The sequence below is a fragment of the Aquarana catesbeiana genome, linkage group LG03 (assembly GCF_042186555.1).
Source record: "Aquarana catesbeiana isolate 2022-GZ linkage group LG03, ASM4218655v1, whole genome shotgun sequence".
NCBI lineage: Eukaryota > Metazoa > Chordata > Amphibia > Anura > Ranidae > Aquarana > Aquarana catesbeiana.
In genome coordinates this window covers 254,513,903-254,540,268 of record NC_133326.1, presented here as the reverse complement: position 1 = coordinate 254,540,268, position 26,366 = coordinate 254,513,903, and the positions used below count along the sequence as shown (strand labels likewise).

Sequence of the window (26,366 nt, the reverse complement as noted above, 5' to 3'; positions counted from 1 at the left end):
GCTTGGGTGCCCCCATAGCAAGCTGCTTGCTGTGGGGGCACTCAACAGGAGGGAGGGACCAGGAACACCCAAGAAGATCGGGGCTGCTCTGCGCAAAACCACTGCACAGAGCAGGTAAGTAAAACATGTTTTTGTTTTTTTAATAACAGATGAGACTTTACAATAAGTTTAATGTTTAATGCAGCTGAGAAGCTGGATTTCATTTTCATCCTCACCCTGTTAAGACAGTAAAGGAAAGGTGGAGCTATTCAATGGTGATCAAGGGTGAAAATATCTAAGGAGCAAGAATGACAATGCAACTCTGATTTCACTACAAGAAGAAGAGCATTGTCATCTTATCAAAGAAGTGCTTTCCAAGGTTCTCTTGGCAGAATCCGTAGGTTTTTACAAAATGTTCCAGGATATATTTAAAGAGAAACCCCCGTCTTACTGGTATGGACAGCCTAGATCACATGTGACCTAATAGTTTGACTAGAGTTCTACTTTAATGCTCAGATGCTAACCAAGGGTCTCCTATATAAAGCATCCCCAGTAGTAATCTTTTTTCAGAAAGCTTCCCCTACATATTGTATATATATTTTATTATTTTCTTTTCTTAGCTTAAACAAGTATAAGACTCAATGAAATGAGAGTATGAAATAAAAAAAAAAGGTCTAACCCATACTTAAGATGAAATATAGGATGAAGTTTTAGACACTGTTGTAAATATCCCTTAACCTCCCTGGCGGTATTCCCGAGTCTGGCTCGGGGTGGATTTTTCATACCAAAAGCGGTATCCCCGAGCCAGACTCGGGCTTGCATCGCAGGATCCAGGAAGAGTTTACTTACCTTGTCCCCTGGATCCTGCGATGTCTCTCCGCTGTGATCGACGAGCCGCTGTGTCTCGCTCGATTCACAGTGCCGAGCTCCGTTCCCTGCGAGCGTTGCGACGCACGGGGACGGAGTTCGGCGGTAAATTCAAAAGTGGAACACACAGTACAGATACAGTAATCTTACAGATTACAGTACTGTATCAAATAATGACGCATCCCCTTTGTCCCTAGTGGTCTGCCCAGTGTCCTGCATGCAGTTTTATATATATAAAACTGTTCTTTCTGCCAGGAAACTGGAGATTGTCCATAGCAACCAAAACTGTCTCTTTACATCAAAAGTGGTTTTAGACCAGCTAGAAAAAAGCGATAATAAATTATAATCACTTGCAGAATTGAGCGATAGTGATTTGTGAGGAGATCCGTCATCAAACACTAAAAGTAACAAAAGCGACAATTCTGCAACTGAGCAAATTTCAGTGTTTTTGATTTGATTACATTATTATATAATTTTTATTATTATTATATTATTATTTGTTATAATTATTTATAGTTATTTATATTATAATTTTTTATTTCGTTTTTCAAACTTTATCATACCCGGGATGTCTACTAGACTCTTGTTTGGACAGATTTAAGTGAACTATTCCTAAGAATTACAGGCCTACAATATAAAACGCCAAATTTCTGTGCAAAATAATGGTACCGCTTTCAGCACCTAAAATCTGAAATAATCATACCGCCAGGGAGGTTAAAGCCCAACTTCGCACAAATTTGTTTTGTTTAGATAATGATTGCAGACACCTCTTCCTAAGCCATGCTGCAGTGTATAGGATCAAAGGCACAGTTTCCTCTATAAGCCAAGCTCATTTTCACAGCACTGGGGTCCCGTTCATTATCTTCTTGGATACTGGTTCCCTCTCTGCCCCTGGAGACTATATCCTGGCAGCTGGAAGTCTCCTCTAACAATAGGAGGTGTCCACATCATGCAGACAGTGATATCGACACGCAGAAAAACCCCAGGAAGTAAACAATAGAGAGGGATCGTCACATGTGGTTTCAGGAAAATAAAATGGGCTTTTTTTTCATACCAGTGGTTAGGTAGAGGGATTGGGAGAGGAGTTACTAATATCCTGAAGTTGAGCTTTAAAGTGTTTGCAACCCTTAAAAAATATATATAATTTGGCCCCTTGTATAAATTATAATACCTGGCTGATCTTGACTGGTTCTGCCCTCCCCCCTTGTAAACTGACCATGTTTATCACAGCTGCTGAGCCCTGACACAGTGGTCAGTTTACGTGCTTCAGTCATCCGCTGTCTCCCCTCTGTTCCCCCCCATCCCTCCCTGCCTGTCAGCTAGTGACAGTGCCGCTCTGCTCCCTGCCCCTTCCCGCTGCTATAATAACTTGGTTATATTCATACAATCCCCTCTGCAACACATGTTGCTTATTTGTCTCAAACTGAAGAAATATTTCAGAAAAATACCCATTATAACAGGGGAGTATTATTGAGATGAAAAATGAATCTTCCCTATTAACCCAAAGGAAAAGTCGGCCCATTGGGTGAAACATATCAGAAGAGCATTCCTGGGGGGCAGGACCATGTGCTGAAGCCCACTGGCCGGTTAAAGTACAGTATTGCCTATGAAGAGATCAGGCTCTATAAACTTCTACAATCACACAATGAGGCAAATTAGTTATTCAAACCTAGTGAGGTACGCATACACTATATTGTCAAACGTATTGGGACGCCTGCCTTTACTAGCACATGAACTTTAATGGCATCCCAGTCTTAGTCCGTAGGGTTCAATATTAAGTTGGCCCACGACTTTGCAGCTCTAACAGCTTCAACTCTTCTGGGAAGGCTGTCCACAAGGTTTAGGAGTGTGTGTAAGGGGAAGGTTTGACCATTCTTCCAGAATCACATTTGTGAGGTCAAACACTGATGGTGGACGAGAAGCCAGGTGGCCTGGCTTACAGTCTCTGCTCTAATTTATCCCAAATGTGTCCTATCGGGTTGAGGTCAGGGCTCTGTGCAGGCCAGTCAAGCCCCCCCAACTCGTTCATGTCTTTATGGACCTTGCTTTGTGCACCTGTCCAAATCATTTGGTGGAGGGGAGATTATGGTGTGGACTACCAAGACATTTTGGACAATTTCATGCTCCCAACTTTGTGTGAACAGTTTAGATGTGGCCCCTTCCTGTTCCAACATGACTGCGCACCAGTGCACAAAGCAAGGTCCATAAAGACGTGGATGAGCGAGTTTGGAGGGGAATAACTTGATCTTGTGTGCTTAGATCAGAAAAATTTGGTTTAACAGCTTATATCAGGGTTTCTCCAAAGGTTGCTAGGGGTTCCTTGAGCAATGACCATTTTTTTGCCTCTCAGAAAATTCCCACTGAAAATAGTTATCTTTTTAGCTCTCTGTAAGGGGTTAATTCTTCCCAATGACCACAAGCGTAAGGAGCATGCTTCCCACTGACCATCATACTAATGCTTGACAATTTGTTTTGAATCTAGGAGCCAGCTAAAAAAGTTGTGAGTCAGTTTTCTTGTTAACTACTTGCCTACTGGTTACTTTCACCCCCTACCTGCCCAGGCCATTTTTCATCTTTCATTGCTGTCACCCTTTAAAAGACAATTGTGCAGTCATGCAGCACTGTACACATATGAAATTTTTATCAATTTTTTTCACACAAATAGCTTTCTTTTGATGGTATTTAACCACCACCGGGTTTTTAATTTTTTAAAAATACATGATAACATAATTTACAATGTGGTAGCTGTGCTAATGTTATTGTTGTCAGAACACAGAATTATACAGACTGGAATTCCCCTTTAAAAGCTACCAAACAATGGCTAATCTAGTCCAAAAATAAGCTTAAAAAAACAATGGCTTTGAAATAAGAAAAGCAAAATGTGTGTACAGTAATTACAGGATGAAAACCCAATTTTCCTGTTCTTGTCTGTGCATGTCACATAATATTTTACATAATTAACTATAATGGCAAACTTTTTTACGACGAGTGTACTTTACTGAATTGAAATATTATGATAAAAACAAAAGAACATACAAATTGTGAATTCTTATGTTGCCTGGTGTACAGTGAGAGCTATGACTGCCTGATAAGGGGATTACAATAGATTTCCACTAAAAATAGACCGTGTACACTCTGAAAAACACTGCCAAACCTTTTTAGACTTTCCATTGTGAGTCCTCTCATAATTTAGAAGAAATCACAACACTCATCTTATGCCATTACATGAATATTAGCACAAACTCTTGTACACGTCATAATAACAGGGGATCTTTCTGAGTTAGGCAGGTAACTTTTTTTTCTATTTTATTTTTATTTTCTTTAAAACCCTACTGCCATTTCATTACACTGATGGAGACGGGATTTGACCATGGGGACAGAAGCCATTTTCTTTGCAAACCACCTTCATTGTTGATTCCAAGCTAATTCTAGGCAAAGAGTTTAAAGTATATTGCAGAACTATGTCTAATAACTGAAGCACAGCCAAACTACAGTCACCTTTATTTTACTGCTATACAGGACCACAATTCTGAAAGCTCACCTGTCTATTGTGCATGGGTACTTCTAATCACAAAAACTAACCTGGAACTACTGCCAGCTCTTTCCCCCTGGTAGTAGGGATTGTTCAGTACAGGACCAGCTTGAAAAGCAGGATGAGACTGGGAGCATTATCTCATTGACTCTCTGGATCTTGAGGACTGGAGTAAAATTTGGTCTAGAATAGCAAAATGCTCCTCTAATAGTCTCCATTCTGGAAACAGCATACAAGATTCTCATTCAGTGGTATTGGGTACCAACTCGATTAGCTTATGCTATCCGACTTCCAGTAAGAGATGCTTTAGAGGGTGTGGCCTACATGGAGACGTACTACATACTTGGTGGTCTTGTCCCCAAGATTAACTACCTTTTGGTCCACAATGTTCGGCCTCCTTCAAACTCTGTTTCATATGCAGTAAATGTCCCAAAAGATGCAAGAATAGCCCTTCTATACCATACAGTTCCGGGCCTTTTTTTTCAAACCAACAGAAATTAGCTACATATTTGTTCCAGTCGGTCATATAAATGATAGCCAAAGTCTGGAAGACGCCCGCAATTTATTTTTAAGAGGTCAAAGACTGCATCAACATGATTCTGGTTAAAGTAATATTAAACCTTAGGTTTTCTTAAACTAAAATAACATGTCATACTTACCTGCTCTGTGCAATGGCTTTCCACAGAGCAGCCTCGATCCTCCTTTTCTGGGATCCCCCACTGGTGCTCCAGACTCCTCCTCTACAGTGAGTGCCCCCAGGGAAAGCACACAGTTTTTTTTTTTACCTTAATGCATTAAGGTAAAAAACCTTGAGGCTTTAGAACTACTTTAATGAGAAACAATCCTGTATTCAAAATGACTCCCAATCGAAATTTTTTAAAATATGGTAAAAATGGTTTACTTACACCTTTTCATCTCTGAATTATTTTAGCCTGAGTTCTTTATAGTCCACTTGTTTGGCTCCCAGACCTGAGCCTGAGGGGGATATATTCTTAGGTACTCCCCTTCCCATAACATACACCCCAGTCCCTGACCCCCTCCTACAATTCTGGGCTCCTGATCCCCATTTTTAACCCCTCTCATCCCATGGTGTTTCTTTAGCCCTCCTATCTTACCAGTTTTCCCAATGAACTCCCCTTCCCCCCAATCCACCTGACTTTCTTATGTCTGGACCGCTTACCTATGACTTTAGGCCCATGAGAGGCCCTTAAAAACACATTGCCCTGCTCATTTATTACTGACTGCTATGCTTTAACATATGTTTTAGCCTCTTCGTGGACATGCTTATTATCGCCCTCTAAAACCAATAAAATGAGAAGGGTGAATGTTTAACCAAATACCACGATCAAAGAGAAATGTACTCTCCCATGAGTGGTTTTGACTAGAGGAGATACTTGGTAGCAATTGCACCTGATAGATAATGTAGGTGTAGATTTGGGGATCACCTTCATCTTGATATTGGTGGTAGGTGGGAATGTCTTCATCCTACTATGTGAGGAAGGGAGAGGGAGGATTGATAGTTAGTTGTTTATGCATAGTTAGTCTGGTCCTTGTGATCTGTTGATCCTGGGTATGCCCAATAGGCTCTATGCTGTATGTATTATTCCTTTTTCAAGAATAATAAAACAAATTTAAAAAAAAAGAAAAAAATGTACTCCCAGGCGGTACAACAGAACAAGGAACCCATAACTTTCTTGGGCTATTGTCAATGTACACAATTTTGCTATGTAAAACTCTCTGGCCAGGATTAGTTGGAGAAACCATGGCAACAGCATGCAAGGTAAAAAGCCCTATTGGGAACATATACTTGAAGGTTTTGTAGTCGACATGCAAATCTATTTGAAGAATAAAGTATATAAGTTAATACAAGTTTAGGCATTAGAAAATATATGATGCAGCATATAAGCCTCTTAGGTACTGGCCAGCTGAACTCTTTATGTATGTTGCAGCTCCATTCACCGCTCTCCTGCCTGCCCTTGGGATACAAAAAGTGGAATTTATGTTGTTCTATTAAAACGTACAGACCACTGACCATATTTCCCCAAGCTAAGGGTGCGTGGGTGTAAATGAGAAGAACATATTTTAATCTGTCTGTTTTGTTGCCTCAAACTAATTTACTAACGCAGTTTTTATTTACAAAAAAAAAAATAATAAATGCATATATATTTTATTTAAGATGCAATACAATGTATAAAAACCTTATTATGTAATCAGTCTAGACTGTCATGCTAAAACAAAGTGTTTATACAGTATTGTTTATTGCAGTATACTTGCTGGCAGCATATATATTTTTAATATAAAATAGGTCACTGCATTTTTTTGACATCTCAGACCGACCTGACAGACCTGGTTTTAAATAGAACCTATACCTTAATGTTCCCAACAGTTTTCAGCATGTCCATCCAGAATTTATTTTTATACATAATGGCTATTAGCTAAATGGGACACAAAATTGCTTTAGAAGCTTAATTTCCAACTCATCCATTAAAAAAAAAAAAGAAAAAAAAAAACAAAAAAAAACAATACTGTATCAAAAAAACAAAAACAAAAACACAACACAAAAAAAAAATGAAACTTACTTCGGCATAGAACCTCTTGGCCACTGTCCATCTGGATTTTTCTGTTCTATTACTAGCATCTGTGTAATAGCAATGACAAAAAAAAGTAGATAAAACATACAATATGAAAGAAAAATTAAACTAATCCCATAATATAAAGAACATTGCATTACCACATAAAGAAAGCCACATCCATTGCTGTCTCAGGAAGAAAAGCAATTTAAAGTAGATCAATGGAATTCCAAGTCTATGGATAAAATGCTGCTGGGCTTAGAGGTTATATGAAGACGTCTTTCTATACTAAAGAAAATGCTTTGTTCTTCGTAAAATACGTTCAAAAGGATAGCAAAATGCAATTTTCTGTGTTGACTTCTCTTTAAAGATTTTTCCATTTGCTGCTGCCATAAAATGTTTCTGAAATATTTTTCAAACATCACACAGATATGGTAGTTTACCCTTTTTTCTTTTTTTTGCCATATACCTAACAATATTTGCATACCTTATGTGTAATTAGGTTTCTGCCTAGCATATGTTTGAAGTACCGTATATGCATAGCCAAAATTTTCTTTTTTAGTTTGGGATAGACAGAGCACAGATGGATTCGAACTTGTCAGATTTTTATTGCTGTTTGTGTAGCCACTAGGCAGATTCACCTTCTCTATCTGATCTATGGACTGTTGTGACTAATACAGAAAGTGACAAAAAAAAAAAGTCCAAATTTAGCATTTTTTCACCAGAACAAAAGGTTAGCAGAAATCTTCCCATGGGGGCACCTGTTCCAGGTACGCTGTAAGAGGGGAATTTCTCTCACTTTTCTGCAGCATCTCTGGGAGAGTAAGGCGGGCCATTGACAGAGCGACTTTTTTGTTGCCAGAAAGAAAGAGTTGACAGGGGAATCCCTCCCAGGGATTCATTGTGTTCTCCCGGCTGGACCACAGTGAATATTGATAGCGGCTATAACAAAAAAAAAAGAAGGGGGGCGGGGGGTTTTAAGCTTTCCCTACTACACACCCCCAAAGGAAAAAGTTTTGCTCTATACACACATACATTAAAGTGTAAATAAGTAAAAAAAAAGTAAAATAAATAAGAAAAAAAAAAAAAAAATTTTAAGTGCCCTGTTCCAACGAGCACGCGCGCAGAAGCGAATGCATACGCGAGTAGCGCCTGCATATGAAAACGGTGTTCAAACCACACATGTGAGGTATTGCCTCGATCGTTAGAGCAAGAGCAATAATTGTAGCAAAAGACCTCCTCTGTAACTCAAAACTGGTAACCTGTAGAAATTTTTAAACGTCGCCTATGGAGATTTTTAAGGGTCAAAGTTTGTCGCCATTCAACAAGCTGACGCAATTTTGAAGCATGACATGTTGGGTATCAATTTATTCGGCATAACATTATCTTTCACAATATAAAAAAAAATGGCTAACTTTACTACCTTCTTATTTTTTATTTTAAAAAAAGTGTATTTTTCAAAAGAAAATTGCGTTTGTAAGACCGATGCGCAGATACGGTGTGACAAAGTATTGCAACGACCGCCATTTTATTCTCTAGGGTGTCTGAAAAAAAAATATAAATGTTTGGGGGTTCTCTAAGTAATTTTCTAGCAAAAAAAAAAAATATTTTAACATGTAAACAAGTTTGAAAAATAGGCCTGGTCCTTGAGTGATTAAGCAAGCAAAACATATCTTTTTTTTTATCTTGTGCAACTGAGCACTTTGCAATATAGGTCTGTAACAATTTATTTTTTAAAAATATAGATACATATGCCAAATAATTTGTGCTAATATTACACTGTTCATTTATATTTTTTATTTTTATCTTCAGCACTTGGTTGACACAGGTGTAATTTTAGCATTTTTAGCCACCAAAAAACATATTAAATTCATTGTGTTATACCTGTCCTTGATACAAGCCAGCATCCTGTATAGTGCTTTCAGGTTTATGTAGAGGTTCAAATGTATTGCTCATGTATTTGTTCCACAGTCTGGTCTCTTTATCATCTGGAATACTAAAAGTTCTTCTCATCTCCTTTTCAATCATATCTAAAAAATTTTAAAAAATGACATTTAATACATCCTATTAAGCCTGTGTATGTTTTTCTCCGAATAAAATGCGTTGCATAAAATGCTTTTCCGATAAATTAAAGATTAAAACAAAACTTAACATAGAGTTAAACAAAGTGAAGTACTTTATGTCCCTTTTTTGGCACATTTAGAGCAGAAAGACAGATCAAACACTCCACAATAATTGTAACAGATAAGATCATGTTATCTATTGCTAGTAGGCACATTAATTTCTGACAGATCACTATCGTTAATGATGTTCCTACAAAGATGTCACATTCAGGGATATGACCTTCTCTATTGTTTCTCATTTTAGATTGCCCACTCTTTGCCTAGTTTTTGTCCTGAACGTTTGATCTGCAAACGACTTACCTATGGTGTCCGCTTTACTAAATCGCCTCGTTACCACATTGTTCATATTGCCATTCTCGCACAGTTTAAGTTCAGTTAAGTAAACTTCTACTTTGCAGTGCTTCACAAACATACCCTGTTCAACTACCTGGAAAAAAATAATACAAGTCAGTAACAAAAAATGAGGCCAGTATACATGAACCTTTAGATCTATAAATTTATTCAGAATGGTGCCTTAGCAATTTGCATTGCTGTGCTGGGATGAAAGATCAGTTCTCACCAGAGGCGTTATCATGGAGTCTATTTTCTCCCTGTGTGCCCAGTCTCCCTCCATAATCACAAATATACTAGCATGTTAAGTGGTCCTAGAGGGCTTACAAGACTGTATGCTAATCTGTTACTACCTTCAGGGACAGTAATTGATGATTGTGGTTTTATATTCTGTGTAAAAATGCTTTGAAAACTGTTGACACTATAAATAAAGGTAATAAATAAAACTAAAGCTGAACTCAGGGCATAGTACAAAAAAAAAAAAGTATCTGACATAATCATACAATAATATTGGTAAATATGCCTTAAATGTAATAAAGAAGGTGCCAACTCAATATTTGTGTATTCAAAGTGCAGCTGCCCCTTCAAGTGTGAAAACACACTAAAAAACGTAACCAATGTAAAGATAGGCGCCTCCTTCCCTCCAATCAGTTAACTTGGTATTATAAAATCAAAATATACAAATCATAATAATAACAACAGTGCTCAAATCTTCAAGTAAACATATAAAGTATAAAATCTTCTAATTCATCCCTAGTCCATATCCATATTGTCCCAGACACCGCGCCTTTAAACATTCTTGTGCGATAAAATCTCATAATAGCCACGTGTAGAAGAAATGAGCACCCACCAACCATGGTTGGCCCCTCAGGACCTCACTTGCTTCCCAAATACCTCTCAAATGGGTGTAGATAAACAAGTGGAACAAATTCACCTTTACCAGGATTTCCAGCCCTGATATCCTCTCATAGCAAAAAAGAGCCACAAGCAGAATAAAGTAATATTGTCATAGTATAGTATTTTTATTAAAAATTAGAGATTAAAAGTACATAACTTGCTATGCAGAGTCGGCGTGCGCTCCAAAGGACCAGAAATCAACCGGAACTGACATCAGGTCTATTTGCAGCAGCACAGCCTCAATGCATTTCACACGTAGGCTTCCTGATGACACACTTTGTGTGAAATGCATTAAGGCTGTGCCACTGCTAATACCTTCATCACTTCTGGTGGAGACCTGACGTCAGTTCCGGTTGATTGCCGGTCCTTTGTAATGCACGCCGACTCTGCATAGCAAGTGAGTTTTTTTAATATATTTTTAATAAAAATACTGAACTATGAGAATATTACTTTATTCTGCTTGTGGCTCTTTTTGGCTATGAGAGGATATCGGTGATGGTGGATTAGTTCCACTTTTGTTTTATCTTCACCCATTTAAGAGGCATTTGAGAAGCGAGTGAGATCCTGAGGGGTCATATATGGTTGGTGTGTGCGAAGGGAGGGTCAATCAATACAAAAGGCAATAACTGGAGGATGAGCTGATGGGGAAACTGGAAATAAAGTTGTTGGGTGGAGGCGGGATAGGCTTCTCTGGATAAAAGGGTTTTCAGGGATCGCCTAAAAGTGGACAGAGTAGGAGATAGACAGATTGGGGTATGGAGTTCCATAGGATGGGAAAGGCTCAAGGGAAGTCCTGGAGGAGAGCATGGGAGGAGGTGTCAAGGGAGCTAGAGAGCAGGAGTTCTTGGGAGGAACGAAGAGAATGATTTGGTTGGTATTTTGAGATTAGGTTAGTGATGTAACTGGGGCAGAGTTGTGGATGGCTTCGTAAGTTAGTATTTTGAATTTAATTTGTTGGGTGAGAGGAAGCTAATGAAGGGATTGGCAGAGAGGGGTAGCAGACACTGAACGGTTGGTAAGGTGGATGAGTCTGGCAGCAGCATTCATGATGGATTGAAGGGGGATAGCCTATGTAAAGGTAATCCAATGAGGAGGTAGTTGCAGTAGTCAAGGTGAGAGATCACCAGGGAGTGAATTAGAAGCTTTGTGGTGTCATTGATTAGGAAGGGAGATGTTGGAGATATTGCAGTTAAGACGGCAAGCTTCGGACAGTGATTGAGTGTGGGGCTGAAAGGAGAGTCCAGGATTACAACTAGGACCCTGACACGTGGGGACTGGTTGTGCCACTGAGCTTGACGGAGAAGTCAGGCGATGGGGCACATGGGGGGAGGAAAATAGGATTTTTTAAAACAGCTTACCTGTAAAATCCTTTTCTTTCGAAGGACATCACGGGACACAGAGCCACAGTAATTACTGATGGGTTATATAGGTATCACTGGTGATTGGACACTGGCACACCCTATCAGGAAGTTCAACCCCCTATATAATCCCTCCCCCTTGCAGGGATACCTCAGTTTTGTAGCCAAGCAATATAGTGTATTAGAAGAGGGGCGGGACCTCTGTGTCCCGTGATGTCCTTCGAAAGAAAAGGATTTTACAGGTAAGCTGTTTTAAAAAATCCTATTTTCTTTCTCTAACATCACGGGACACAGAGCCACAGTAATTACTGATGGGATGTCCCAGAGCAATGCTACCTGAGGGGGGGGAACCACGACCAAGTAGGGTGCAATCAGACCTGAGGACCCTGTACCGCTGCCTGCAGCACACTACGCCCAAAGGCGATATCCTCATGCCTTCTCACATCCACCTGATAGAATCTGGTGAATGTATGAACTGAAGACCAGGTTGCGGCCTTGCAGATTTGAGCCATAGAGGCCCGGTGATGCACTGCCCAAGAAGCACCAATAGCCCTTGTGGAATGTGCCCTGATCTGAAACGGAGGAATCTTCTGTTTCAAACCGTAAGCTTGAATGATCAACTGTCGAATCCATTTAGAAATGGTAGCTTTTGACGCTGCCTGTCCTCTATTGGGACCCTCTGGCAGCAGAAACAAAACATCCGTCTTGCCGATCTGAGTAGTTGCCCCTAGATAGGCCTTAACTGCTCTTACTACATCCAACGAATGTAGAGATCTCTCTTCCGGAGAACAGGGATCTGGAAAGAAGTAAGGTAGAACAATGTCTTGGTTTAAATGAAAATCAGAAACCACCTTCGGTAAAAAACTAGGATGAGGGCGTAGTACCACTCTATCCTTGTGTATAATCAAATAAGGCTCCTTACAGGAAAGAGCTGCTAATTCTTCAGAACGTGGGTCTCAATAGCCAAACCGTCAAATTTAGCGTTTGTAAGGCAGGATGGAACACTGGACCTTGAGATAACAGGTCTGGGCGTACCGGTAGGGTCCATGGGGAACCCACCGTCATCCTTACTATTTCTGCATACCAAGTCCTTCTGGGCCAAGCGGGGGCCACCAGAAGTACCGACTTCCTTTCCTGCCTGATCCTGCGAAGGAGTCGTGGTAGTAGCAGAATAGGCGGGAATGCGTAAATCAGTGAGAACCGATGCCACGGAATCACCAACGCATCCGTCCCGCATGCAAGAGGATCTTTTGTCCTTGCCACAAATCTGTCTATCTTTTTGTTGAATCGGGATGCAAAGAGATCTACATCTGGAACCCCCCATCTTTGGCATATGGCCCAAAAGACGTCGGGATGCAGAGACCATTCCCCTGGAAGTAACTGCTGGCGACTTAGATAGTCCGCCTGCCAATTCTCTATTCCCGGGATGAAAACTGCCGATATGCATGGCACATGCATCTCTGCCCAGACTAAGATCTGGTTCACCTCTTTTTGAGCAGCTCGGCTCCGGGTGCCTCCCTGATGATTGACATAAGCCACTGCTGTGGCATTGTCGGACTGGATCCTGACCGGACAACCCTGTAGCCTGATAGTCCAGGCTTTTAGAGCTAGATGTATCGCCCGGATCTCCAGAATGTTGATGGGTAAGGTCCTCTCTGTCTTGGATCATACCCCTTGGACCGCAGCCTGTTCCAGAACTGCTCCCCAACCTGACAGACTGGCATCTGTTGTTACCACCGTCCAGGTAACCGGTAGAAAGGATTTCCCCTTCTGCAGGTTTTCGGGTATGAGCCACCAATTGAGGCTCTGACACACCGCATGCGACAGGTGCATCGGAAAGTCTAATGCCTGAACCTTCTCGTTCCAGGTCGACAGAATACTGTGTTGCAGCATTCTTGAGTGAAACTGAGCATAGGGAACTGCTTCGAATGAAGACACCATCTTCCCTAGTAGCCTCATACAAAGGCGGACTGAGGGACCCTTCTTGGTCCTTACTGTCAGAATCAGCTCTCTGAAAGCAGTGATCTTTGCCTGGAGTAGAAATATTTTCTCCTGGCTTGTATCTATAATCAGACCTAAATACTCCAGTCTTCTTACTGGTTTTAGGAAAGACTTTTCTAAGTTGAGGATCCAACCCAGGTGTTCTAGATACCTGACCGTGGTCCTCAAGTTTCCATTCAAAGAGGCTACCGACCGGTCTATCAAGAGCAGGTCGTCTAGGTATGCTATGACAGCTATACCCTGAGCCCTTAATCTGGCCAGAGGAGGAGCCAAGATCTTTGTGAACACTCGAGGTGCAGTGGCTATCCCGAAAGGCAGAGCCACAAACTGGAAATGGCGCCCTCCTACCTCGAAGCGCAGAAACTTCTGATGAGCAGGAAAAATGGGCACATGCAGATATGCATCTTTGATGTCTATTGATGCCAGAAATTCTCCTCCCTGCAGGGTGGGAACTACTGTTCGAATTGATTCCATGCGGAAGGATTGAATCCTTAGGAATCGGTTCAGATCCCTTAAGTCCAAAATGGGCCTGAAATCCCCATTTGGCTTTTGGACCGTAAAAAGGTTGGAATAGAAGCCCAATCCCTGGTCCTTTGCGGGAACTATCTTAATGACCTCCTGCGACAAAAGTCGCTCTAACGCTAGAAGGAGCGACTGCTTCTTCTCTGGGTCTCTGGGAACATTTGATCTGAGGAACCGAGGAGAAGGGAATTCCTGAAACTCCAGCTTGTACCCTAAGGTTACCGTGGAGACTACCCATCTGTCCTGGAAGTCCTCGTGCCAGAGCTCTGAGAACTGTCGCAGTCTTCCCCCCACTCGAGTGAGCGGGGGCGCCCCCTCATGCAGAGGTCTTAGTGTTTTGCCTAGTAGGCTTCTTTCCCCAGGACTTCTTTTGTCCCTGGGGTTGACTCTTGTCTCTGGACCCCGATGGAGGCGGCCGTCGAGACTGCCTGGAGGCTGAAGCCCCCGGCGCTGGGGAAAGAGTCCGTTTGAAAGAGGGACGCTTACTCTTCTTCTTGACAGGTAAGAGAGTGCTTTTCCCACAAGAGATTCTCTTGATATAGTTATCCAAGTCCTCTCCAAACAACCTTGCACCACGAAATGGAAACCCAGCCAGTAGCTTCTTACATGGTGCTTCGGCTGACCAATTTTTCAACCATAGGATTCTACGTATATGCACCAACCCCAGTGAAAGACGGGAGGTTTGCACGATAGAATCTCTAATGGCGTCAACCACAAAGCATAAGGCCACTGGAAGGTTAGCAAACCCCTGGGCCTGCTGTTCAGGTAATACTTTGATGACCTGCTTAACATGGTCTCTTAAGTATTGACAGACTCCAATCGCTGCTACTGCAGGTTGGGCCACTGATCCTGCTAAGGAGAAAACATCCTTCAATAGGGATTCCATCCTTTTATCTACAGGATCCCTGAGCATCTGAGCATTGTCTACAGGACAAGTCAGGCTATTATTTACGGAGGAAATGGCGGCATCAATAGCCGGTATTCCCCACATTTTAATAAACTTTTCTTCCATCGGATAAAGTGTTGAAAACTTTCTCGGCGGAAAAAAACGTTTGTCTGGGTGATCCCACTCAGAATAAATAAGCTTTTCAAGTAAAGTATGAACAGGAAAAGCATGTGCTGCTTGGAAAGGTTTCAGTGACCCCAAAGCAGAAGAGGATTCTTTAGCAGTTTCAGGTATGGGCAACTTAAATGTGGAGCGGACCAATCCAGTGAGGATCTGCACTAAGACTTTCTCCTCTTGGGAAGTCGCAGAGGGTCCCTCTCCACCTGAATCCTCCGAAGAGGAATCATCCATCCCATCCCGATCCTCTGAAAGGGATTCATCTCCTTTATCCCAGAGCTCCTCTGTCTGAGGGTCTTGGGGAACAGAGGAAAGCCTAGTGCGTTTTCTTCCACTGAGTGAAGACGTAATCACGGCCATTAATCTTTCCTCTAGACCATTAATGGTTGAGGAAAAAACCTCTTGTGTAATATATACAGGGGCTGAAGTGCCAGAAGCAGGTGTAGCCCCTGACCCCGATGGCCCTCCCTGGCTAGCCGTCCCTGGCCCATCTTTAGGGGGGGAGGATGCTGCCGACAGGGGGCCCTCAGAACCTGAACGAGATCCCCTAGTGTCTCTGGTTCCTGGGGTGCTTGAACCTCTTCTACCCATAGTGCAAAGCAACAAGGTGTGAGGTATACAAATGAACACTGCCCGCCGAGCGATGTAGTCTGGCTAAAAGCCTTGCTACCCAATGCTCAGTCTGGTGTTACTTCAGTAAATGCTGCCTAGGAGAATGCCTGTGTCCCACCTTACATGCGACCGTCAGCTCTGTGTCTCTCAGAAGGCTGTGTGCACCTGTACAGAGTGCCTCTAATAGCCTGTAGCTGGCCTGAGTGGGAGTCTAAGCACCTGTGCTGACGTCCCGCCCCCTCCTCTACCGCCCCCCCCCCTCGAGTTTTGAAAAAAACGAGCGCTTCCCGCGCTGCCGACTCTCCTGTCATGCTTCCGGAGAAAGGCTGGGGATGGGGGGGGGGGCTGGTAACAAGATCTGCCTGAACGGCTATCTTGAGAGATGGTGGCCATTAGGCCGCAGAGCCCGGGTGGTATAACCACTTTCTAGACCCCTGTGGCCCCTCTCTAGCCTGGGGGGAACATTCAAACATGAGAAATCCCCCTTTCCACCTTACCTGTTTGCAGCCTGCTTGATACGCTGGGACATAAACAGCGATTACAACACCTGAGACAGAGTCAGCATGTGTAGGTTTGTGCTCTTGGCAGCCCCCGGTGGTCACAATAGGCATAGCATGCATTTACCTTAAAGGAGAAAAGCCACTAGAACTCAAAAATTCTGTGGAATCTCCTCTTACCTTATCCAGCCGCAGGGTGCTGTTTACACAGACCCAATCTTCACCTCTCACGGTGGGCTCCGTTTGAAAAAACCGTCAGAGACTGGGGCCCCCATCAGTAGGGGGATCCAACAGTTCTGGGACCGTAAAGCACCTCGCCAGAAATTAGGAAGTTTAAAGCCATTTTCTGATCTGCGGGGTCCAGCTCTCTAAAAAGAGAAGCATTACGGGTAAAACCTCGTTTCTTCGGACACGAGGCCCGGGTACCAATCAATTCGGCCATGAAAAGACACTTTGAATGGATCCGGTTCGCCTGGCTTGCCCCAGTATAGGATATCAGGATATTCCCTTTGGAGCTCAGCACAGGACATCTTTACACGTCCATCACCTAAGACACTGGCGTAAAAACTGAGGTATCCCTGCAAGGGGGAGGGATTATATAGGGGGTTGAACTTCCTGATAGGGTGTGCCAGTGTCCAATCACCAGTGATACCTATATAACCCATCAGTAATTACTGTGGCTCTGTGTCCCGTGATGTTCGAGAAAGAAATATTATGAGTTTGGTTTTGGAAAGATTCAGTTTGAGGAAGTGGTATGACATCCAGGCGGATATGTCAGTCAGTAAGTTAGTGATGCGTGAGGAGACTGATGTTGTTAGCTAAGGGGTAGAGAGATAGATTTGGGTGTCGTCAGCATAGAAAAGATATTGAAAGCCATGGGAATCAGCTGACCCAGGGTGGAGCTGTCGAACAAGAACAGGAGAGGTCCAAGGACAGAACCTTGGGGGATCCCGATGAAGAATGGAAGAGGAGAAAAGGAAGTGGATTTGCAAATATGGCAAGCCTCAAAACTATGTGTGCCTAGAAATTACTCTACCCAAAATTATCAATAGATGAGGCTTTAAATATGCATTTACAGCTCATCAGTTTACCGGTAACTTGAAATAAGGGACCTAGAATTATTGATCTTATTCGGGTGTACAAAGCAATACAGAATGTATAAATATGCTGAATGCTGGTCTGGAGAAAAGGAGAGAATGCCCACATCCCCAATTTGGACACGTTGCCCCTCTCTTTGCAACTTACAGCAATACAAAACATCTGTGGCAAAATTGTTGACATACATGTGTGTGCCTAGGCACGTTTACGTTCATATGTGTGTGCGGGGGACGACAGGGGGTGCATTTAATTTTTTCTGTTATTTTATTAAATTTTGCATTTTTTAACCATTTTATTATACATTTAACTTTATTGCTATCACAAGAGAGCGAACAAGATCCCCATGTGATAGCATTGGATAGGTGACAGGTACTCTTTATGGAGACATCAGGGGTCTGCTGAATCCCTAATATCCACCCTGCTTTCTGCTGCAGCCAATCAAGCACCACAAGTCATGGAAAAAGTATCGGATGGATCTACAGCAATCAACATCACTTTTACGTAAAAGCCAGGAGCCAACCGCATAAAACTGAAACAAGTCCAGCTTGTTTTAACCTCTTCAGACTTTGCACATACATACCAGATTCTTCCAAAGACCTGAAGAGGTAAGACTAAAATGATAAAATATATAAATACAAGATACCAAGATTACAAGTGCCACTTAAAAGTGCTTAGCCATAGGAATTTAGACATGGCTTTGGCCTTTTCCCCAAAGTACAATGGCTGGTGCCTGAGCAACCTACAAGCAGGCCTGGGCAATGTCACTTGGGGTTGTGCTAATGCACATTTGCACAGCTGGTCTGAAAGGGCTTCAGACTGCGCTAATGTCATCAGCTCCCTGCTACTACATTTTTCATTTTAGTTTCCCAACTAGTTTACTTTAGTAAAGTAACTATGAAAATAAAATGTATACACATCTGTGGACAAATTTGTCGGTACCCTTAAAGCTCATTGAAACAATGCTTCATTCCTCCTAAAAAATGCTGAAATTAAAATCAATGGTCTTACATATACCTGCATGTTTTTGCTATGTCATGGAGTAAAGCAAAGAAAGTGTGAATAGATAAATTATTGCTTATTCTATAAAGATATTCTAAAATAGTGACATTTACGCTCCATTCACACTAGCTCGACTTTGGACACAAGGTTGTATGACAAGTTGCAAGCCCATTGAATTCAAAGGCACCCGTCGCAATCGCAGCAAAATTAAAAAGGTTCCTGCATTACTTTGTTGCGTCTTTCTTGCTACTTGAGCGCCAGAGTGTGTAAAGTCACACTCCAAAATCGCACTAGGAGTCACACTAGTGTGAACCGAGTATTCAGGTCCATGGGAGTGTAGCCAACCTCCCTGGACAAGGCTGAAAGAGGAAAATCAACCCCGGATTGAACAGAAGTACAGCACCAATGGTATGCATAAAAAAAACCAGACTGGAATTTGTTAAAAATGCATATACAAGCAACGGTGCTTCTAGGAGTATGTTCTTTTTACAGATGACACCAAACTGGAGGTTTTTGGCAGGTCACATCAGCTACATGTCCATACAGGAAAAAAAAAAAAAAACTTTCATAGAAAAGAACACCATACCTACTTTGCTGCATCTGGCATGGGCTGCCCTGAATCTGTGCAGGGCACAATGAAGTCCCAAGGAATTATGAAATGAAACGTACTGCCCAGTGTCAGAACTCTGTCTCAAGGGGTCTTGGATCTAGCAACAGAATGACGACCCAAAACACACAGCTAAAATTACCCAAGAACTGGACTATTGTGAAGTGGTGTTCCTGATCTGAATCCTATTGATCATCTATGGAAAAAGCTTTAACATGCACTCTGAGACAGCAGGGGCACTTTGTCAAAAAGAGTAGGCCAAACTACCTATTGGCAGGTGCAGAAGTCTCATTGAGAGCTTCAGAAATTGCTTGTTTGCAGTGATTGCTCCAAAAAAAAAAAAAAAAAAAAAAAAAAAAAAAAATCACATTATATATCTGTCAATGCCATTTGTTTTATTATTTAAAATATTCTGCTGAATCAAAAATCAAAAGAATAGTCTTATTTTTAACAGACTTTAATGAATGCAAATTACGAGGGGTCTTCAAAAAGTTTCTGCACTTTTATATTTTTGTTGGAAACAGTGAGGGCGGGAAGAATAATACTTGGTCGTGTCTGAAAGTATCATGTGACTAGTCTGTCTGGCAAGCCGGTTGACCTTGCAGTTTTGTATAAGAGTTTTCACACTGTGCTCTTCAGATGGCTGCGAAACGTATAAAAAAAAAAAAAAGAAGAAGTGCGGAAACTTTTTGAAGAGCCCTCGTAATCTTGTCAGTTTCATGTTAGTTTGGAGAAAAGTGTTTTTTTTTTTTTTTTTTTTTCCTCAAAGGGTACCAACAAATGTGTACACAGTTGTTTATATATATATATATATATTTATATTCTCAAATAAAATATCATGTATAAATCAAGGGCTTGCAAAATAAAACCTGCATGAAAATTTGGCACTAGCATCTGATCATTAATTTTTATGGTGACATTTAGCAGATAAAAGCAAGCTTGTTATCTAGAATTCTTTTTTGCATTTGCTTTTACAAATGTATCCAAAAAGCCACACAATGAAACACTGTATGAAGAACACAAAGTACCTTGCGAGCTATGGGTTCCTGATTTTCCATCAGCGTATACCAGCTAACAAGCTTGTTCCATCCTTCGGTAGGCAACAGAATGTAATCAAGCTCATCAATAAGATGCTCCTTAAGAGACTGTGTGTCAGTATCTGCGAAACAGACTGTCAGCATTAAAAAATTGAGACTAACAACTGGAATCTTAAAAGCAAAGACAGTGCATAGAATGTGAGTTTACAAAATACCAGCTGCTAAAGGTTCTCAACCAGTGGTATGTGAAACCATAAGAGTGCCTGCCCCAGGTTCAGTGGCTACTCATTTAAAATAAGGACCCCTAGTTTATACCATTACATTAGAAAACACATATGGGTTTGTTTTTATTATAGTGTGTTAAAGTAACCTTGTGATCACAGGGTCACTTTAAAGTGATATTAAAGATTTTTTTTTTTTTTTGTTAAAATAAAAAACATGTTATACTTACCTGCTCTGTGCAATAGTTTTGCATAGAGCAGCTCCAATTCTTCTCCTCTTGGGTCCCCTGCCAGCGCTTTTGGCTCCGCCTATTTGTGCTTGCTCCTGAGTCCTGCTCTGTGTCCATAAGGCATACAGAGCTGGGAATGGCCCCACCAGCCACTCCCTTGTCACTCGCTGCTTTTACAACCATTTTAACCACTTAAGGACCGAGCCTCTTTCTGAGATTTGTCGTTTACAATTTTAAAAAATTTTTTTTTTTTTGCTAGAAAATTACTTAGAACCCCCAAACATTATACATTTTTTTTTTTCTAAAAATGTAAAAGATAAGTAAAATTAAACATACACTTTTTTGAATTCAAAAATAAGACAACAGTAAAGTTAGCCCAATTTTTTTTTATATTATGAAAGATGATGTTAAATTGATACCCAACATGTCATGCTTCAAAACTGCGCCCTTGTGGAACGGTGACAAACTCTTACCCTTAAAAAACTCCAAAAGCGACGTTTAAAAAAATTTTACAGGTTGCATGTTTTGAGTTACAGAGGAGGTCTAGGGCTAGAATTATTGCTCTCGCTCTACCGATCGCAACAATACATCATGTCTGTGGTTTGAACACCGTTTTCATATGCGGGCGCTACTCACGTATGCGTTCGCTTCTGTGCGCTAGCTCGGCGGGACAGGGGCGCATTTAAAAAATTTTTTTTTTTTTTTTCTTATTTATTTTACCTTTTTTTTTTTTACACTGTTCTTTTAAAAAAAATTGTGTCACTTTTATTCCTATTACAGGACATGTAAACATCCCTTGTAAATAGAAAAAAAGCATGACAAGACCTCTTAAATATGAGATCTGGGGTCAAAAAGACCTCAGATCTCATATTTACACTAAAATACAATAAAAAAAAAAAAAAAATTTTGTAATCTGAAAAATAAAAATAAAAATAAGTCCCTTTAAGAGCTATGGGCGGAAGTTACGTTTTGACGTCGCTTCCGCCCTGCACTGGTATGGAGGCCATCTTCCCCTCACTTGTCTCCATACCAAGGAAGGAGAAGGATGCGATCTCCCCTCTCCCCCCGCTGATAAAAGTGATCTTGCGGCGATTCCGCCGCAGAGACCACTATTATCAGAAACCGGACCACCCGCTGAAGAAGAGGATACCAGGGTTATGGCAGCTAGCTGCTGCCATAACAACAATATCCCTCTTCAAAGTTAGGACATATTAAAACATGCAGTAGGGGCACAGAGTAAATCTGCGGATTGGGTTTTTTCACACACACCTGTGTTTAATGTGATTGCAGGAGCCAATAATACCAAAGGGTTTATTTCACAGTGTTATAGTATGTTACTGCAAAGTCTTTTAAATAAACATCCTTTGGGAATGATTGCTAAGTGGGAGAGAGATGTCGGCCCGCTGGATGGAGATCAGTGGGAAGAGGTGCTACAGGCCGTGCCCACATGCTCTCTGAATGTTGCACACAGGCTGACACAATTGTACATCATATTAAGAGTTTATTATACCCCTCATAGGTTATATGCTATGGGCCTTAGACCCACCCCTTTATGCACTAGATGCAAAAGAGAACATGGGGACCTGATCCACCTACTATGGAGGTGCCCAAAGCTTCACCCCTATTGGAAAGGGGTGGTGGACACTGTCAATAGGGTATTTCAGGTCACTTTGCCTACGAATCCCAAACACTGCTTGCTCAATGTGATAGATGAGTTGGGATGGGAGGAATGTACTAAAGTGGCAATTACCAAAGCTGTATTCCTGGCAAGGAAACTAATTATGAAACACTGGATTTCTGAAGAGCCCCCTGCTCTTAAAGAATGGGTTAACGCTGTGGGGGAAATGTTAAGAAAAGACAAGGTGATATACCAACACAGAGGTTGCCCACAGAAGTTCGAGAAACTCTGGGGACCATGGCTGAATGTTCCGGGGCTTGCCCCGGTGGATTTGGTCGTGGGTAGACTGTTGGGATTTGGGACATGAGACCCTGAGTATTGGATAACTATGGCTACCTTACAAAGGCACAATACCGTATGTGGTTCAATTACTCCTTTTGTTTAGGATAGGGATGGACAAATGGTTTTTATTATGCAGATGTATGTGATGAATAAAATGATATACAGTGGAGTGGGTGGTGTTTTGGTACAGGTTAGTTTAATAATGCAGCCATTAAGACACACAAATGTAGAATGTCTGATAGATATAAGCATTTCAAAATGTAATTGTGAAGTCGGTATGTGTATGTTTTTACATGTTTTTCTCAATAAAATATTTTTCTGGATAAAAAAAAAAAGTTAGGACATATTGCCGTGCGGCGGTCCGGAAGTGGTTAAACTAAGCATGCCTTGTTAAAAGAGAAGTATGGGAAATTTTTTTTCCCCATTCATACTTAAAAAAAAGGAGACCCTAGGGTCAAACGCTGCGCTCAATAATTAGCAAATATTAAAAGTGTAAAGCAGCCAGCACCAAAAGTTAAATACCATAAACTTCCATTAGAATAAACAACACAGTAGGTGCAGCGCTAAAAAATGTGAAGATATCAATTAATAAAATTATGAAATAATCAAACAAAAATACTTGCAATAATAAGTGAAATTAGAAAATAACAATAATTGCATTAAAAAAAAAAAAAAACATATCAAAAAAAAGAAAAAAAAAGGGAAAAAGCAGTGTCCCATAGTGATCAATGAAAAAATCCATAGGTAATATGCCTCCACAGGAGAAAAAGTGAATTGCAGGGAACAGAAGTTGTGACACCAATCTTCCTAATGCGAAACCAGCGTGTATTCAGGTCAACACCCAAAAGTGAGGTAGCTTGCTTACCAAAAAGCCATGACTGCTGCTAGCAGTCTCTCCCAGCACAAGGAATTTGGAAGTCTCCCCAGAACTTATAATCCTATTGCTCAGAAATAGAAAATGAAAACTTCCATAGTGCAGTATATCAATTCAATGTTGTTTATTAAAACAAAGGTTTGCACTTACAAAAACGATGTATCATCAAAAGCGGTTGTGTCTCATGTAAAGCTGGGTGGAGCCTCGGACGGTAACGTCATCACGCCAGCCTTCCACGGCGGTGGTGAGACGAACACTTTGGGAATAGGGAGAAGCGGATAGAGACACCGCAGCTTTACATGAGACACAACCGCTTTTGATGATACATCGTTTTTGTAAGTGCAAACCTTTGTTTTAATAAACAACATTGAATTGAATTACTGCACTATGAAAGTTTCCATTTTCTATTTCTGAGCAATATTAGAAAGAACGGCTGATCTGGAGGATTATAAGTTCTGGGGAGACTTCCAAATTTCCTGTGCTGGGAGAGACTGCTAGCAGCAGTCATGGCTTTTTGGTAAGCAAGCTACCTCACTTTTGGGTGCTGACCTGAATACACGCTGGTTTTGCATTAGGAAGATTGGTGTCACAGCTTTTGTTCCCTGCAATTCACTATTTCTCCTGTGGAGGCATATTACCTATGGATTTTTTCACTGATCACTATGGGACACTGCTTTAGTTTTCTTTTTTCCCTTTTTTTTCTTTTTTATGTAATTATTGTTATTTTCTAATTTCACTTATTATTGCAAGTATTTTTGTTTGATCATTTCATAATTTTATTAATTGATATCTTTATTCACATTTTTTAGCGCTGCACGTACTGTGTTGTTTACCCCATTCATACTTACCTAGGTGGATGCAGCATGGGTCCGATGCTGCATCTATCCCCTGGCGCCTGTACACTGAAAAACTAGCGATCTAATATCGCCAAATGCTCGGTTTTCAGAGCTTCATGAGCAGAGAGCTGTAGACTGTCAGTCACAGCTCTCTGCTCTTCTCCCTCCTCGTTCACTGGAGCGCTGAGCTGTGGAGAGGTAGGGGGCGCCAGTCTCAGGCTCTCAGCGGCTCACTGAAAGGCTGAGACCGGTATCAGTCCAGGCACCTGGCGGATCCAGACTCTATTGTTGCGATAATAATAATAACTGATAATGGTGTACTTTGACGCAGTAAGTGGGCTTAGCACTATATGACCATATAGTGTGACCAATTACCCATATTTTTGAATATGCTCAGGTGTTTTTAAACAGCCTTGCAGGATTTAAATGTCATTTTTGTATGTGTGCGCTATAATCTATTTTGTTCTGTTTGCGGTCTTATAGCAGCACCCCCCCCCCCCCCCCCCAAGTCTGTTGCTTGTATATTGTATGGACCCTGACCAGGCTCCTTGGGCCGGAGCACCCCATCCCCCTTCATTACCTCTTATTAGTGGTTTGTCTCCCATGGTTGAGACGCAGGATCTTTCATTCTATTACTAGTGTAGGACCAACTGATAATGGGGCACTTATCACTATATGACCATATAGTGTGACCAAATCCCCATATTTTTGAATATGTTCAGGTGTATTTAAATAGCCTTGCAGGATTTAAATGTAATTTTTGTATGTGTGCGCTATAATTATTTTACCATTTACTATTTTGTTCTGTTTGCGGTCTTATAGCAGCACCATCTTGTATATAAATGCATTTTTAGGGTGTCCCCCCCAAGTCTGTTGTTTGTTTATTGTCGCGATGATGCGGTGCCTGGACTGAAATTCGTGATGTCAGCAGGGAGCGGACTTCAGCCTTCTGCTGAAAACGGGTCACAGGAGTGCAAAATGAACTGCACTCCTGTGACCCAAAGGAGAAGCCCAGCCAAACGAGCTTTGGCTGGACTTCTCCTCTATAGAAGAGCATCTATACTTACCTTTTCAGAGGCTCATGTCTTCAAACTCTGATACTTTGTCGCTCCCCGGCCACTGCAGGTATTTCACAAATAATCATATGAATTTAAAGATTATTATAGAAATATTTTTCCTGTGGCTTTGGGGGGCCGTGAACTATTTTCCCTGTGGCTTTGGGGGGGCCGTGAACTAGTTTCCCTGTGGCTTTGGGGGGCCGCGAACTAGTTTCCCTGTGGCTTTGGGGGGGCTGCGAACTAATTTCCCTGTGGCTTGGGGGGGGAGGGGGCTGCAAGCTATTTTCCCTGTGGCTTTGGGGGCCTGTGAACTATTTTCACTGTGGCTCTGGGGGGCTGTGAACTATTTTCACTGTGGCTTTGGGGGGCTGTGAACTATTTTCACTGTGGCTTTGGGGGGCTGTGAACTATTTTCACTGTGGCTTTGGGGGGCTGTGAACTATTTTCACTGTGGCTTTGGGGGGCTGTGAACTATTTTCACTGTGGCTTTGGGGGGCTGTGAACTATTTTCACTGTGGCTTTGGGGGGCTGTGAACTATTTTCACTGTGGCTTTGGGGGGCTGTGAACTATTTTCACTGTGGCTTTGGGGGGCTGTGAACTATTTTCACTGTGGCTTTGGGGGGCTGTGAACTATTTTCCCTGTGGCTTTGGGGGGGGGGGGGCTGTGAACTATTTTCCCTGTGGCTTTGGGGGGCTGCAAACTATTTTGCCCCTGGCTTTGGGGGGGCTGTGAACTATTTTCCCTGTGGCTTTGGGGGGCTGCAAACTATTTTGCCCGTGGCTTTGGGGGGGCTGTGAACTATTTTCCCTGTGGCTTTGAGGGGGCTGTGAACTGGTGTTTTAGACGAGTGTGCAACATGATAGTGTCCAAGTTATAGCAAATAATACATTATAAAAAATATGTATTAAAAATAATATAAAAATAATATATTATATAAAAAGCAACTTTGAGTAGTTATTGCAGTTAATAAAGTTATTTAGAAAACATGTCATGCATGTATAACAAATAAAGCTCATTTGAAGGCAGCAGCTGTTATTAATCCCAAACCTCCCTCTCCTCCCAGTGCTGTTTTTCCCCTGATTGTGTTCCTAGA

The 26,366-nt window shown here is 41.6% G+C and overlaps 1 protein-coding gene across 6 annotated transcripts in view; it reads right to left on the bottom strand.

Annotated features, from left to right (window-relative positions):
• USP15 (ubiquitin specific peptidase 15) overlaps positions 1-26,366 on the bottom strand; it is a 190,694-nt gene that overhangs the window by 112,465 nt on the left and 51,863 nt on the right. For 4 of the 6 annotated variants that reach the window (XM_073619986.1, XM_073619990.1, XM_073619988.1 and 1 more), the window contains exons 3-6: positions 20,084-20,226; positions 9,372-9,498; positions 8,833-8,978; positions 6,958-7,016 (exon numbers count right to left, since the gene is read on the bottom strand). In XM_073619986.1, the coding sequence (XP_073476087.1) occupies positions 6,958-7,016; positions 8,833-8,978; positions 9,372-9,498; positions 20,084-20,226 (475 nt within the window). The remainder of the gene's footprint in view (positions 1-6,957; positions 7,017-8,832; positions 8,979-9,371; positions 9,499-20,083; positions 20,227-26,366) is intronic. The other 2 variants (XM_073619987.1, XM_073619989.1) reach the window with 1 other exon arrangement.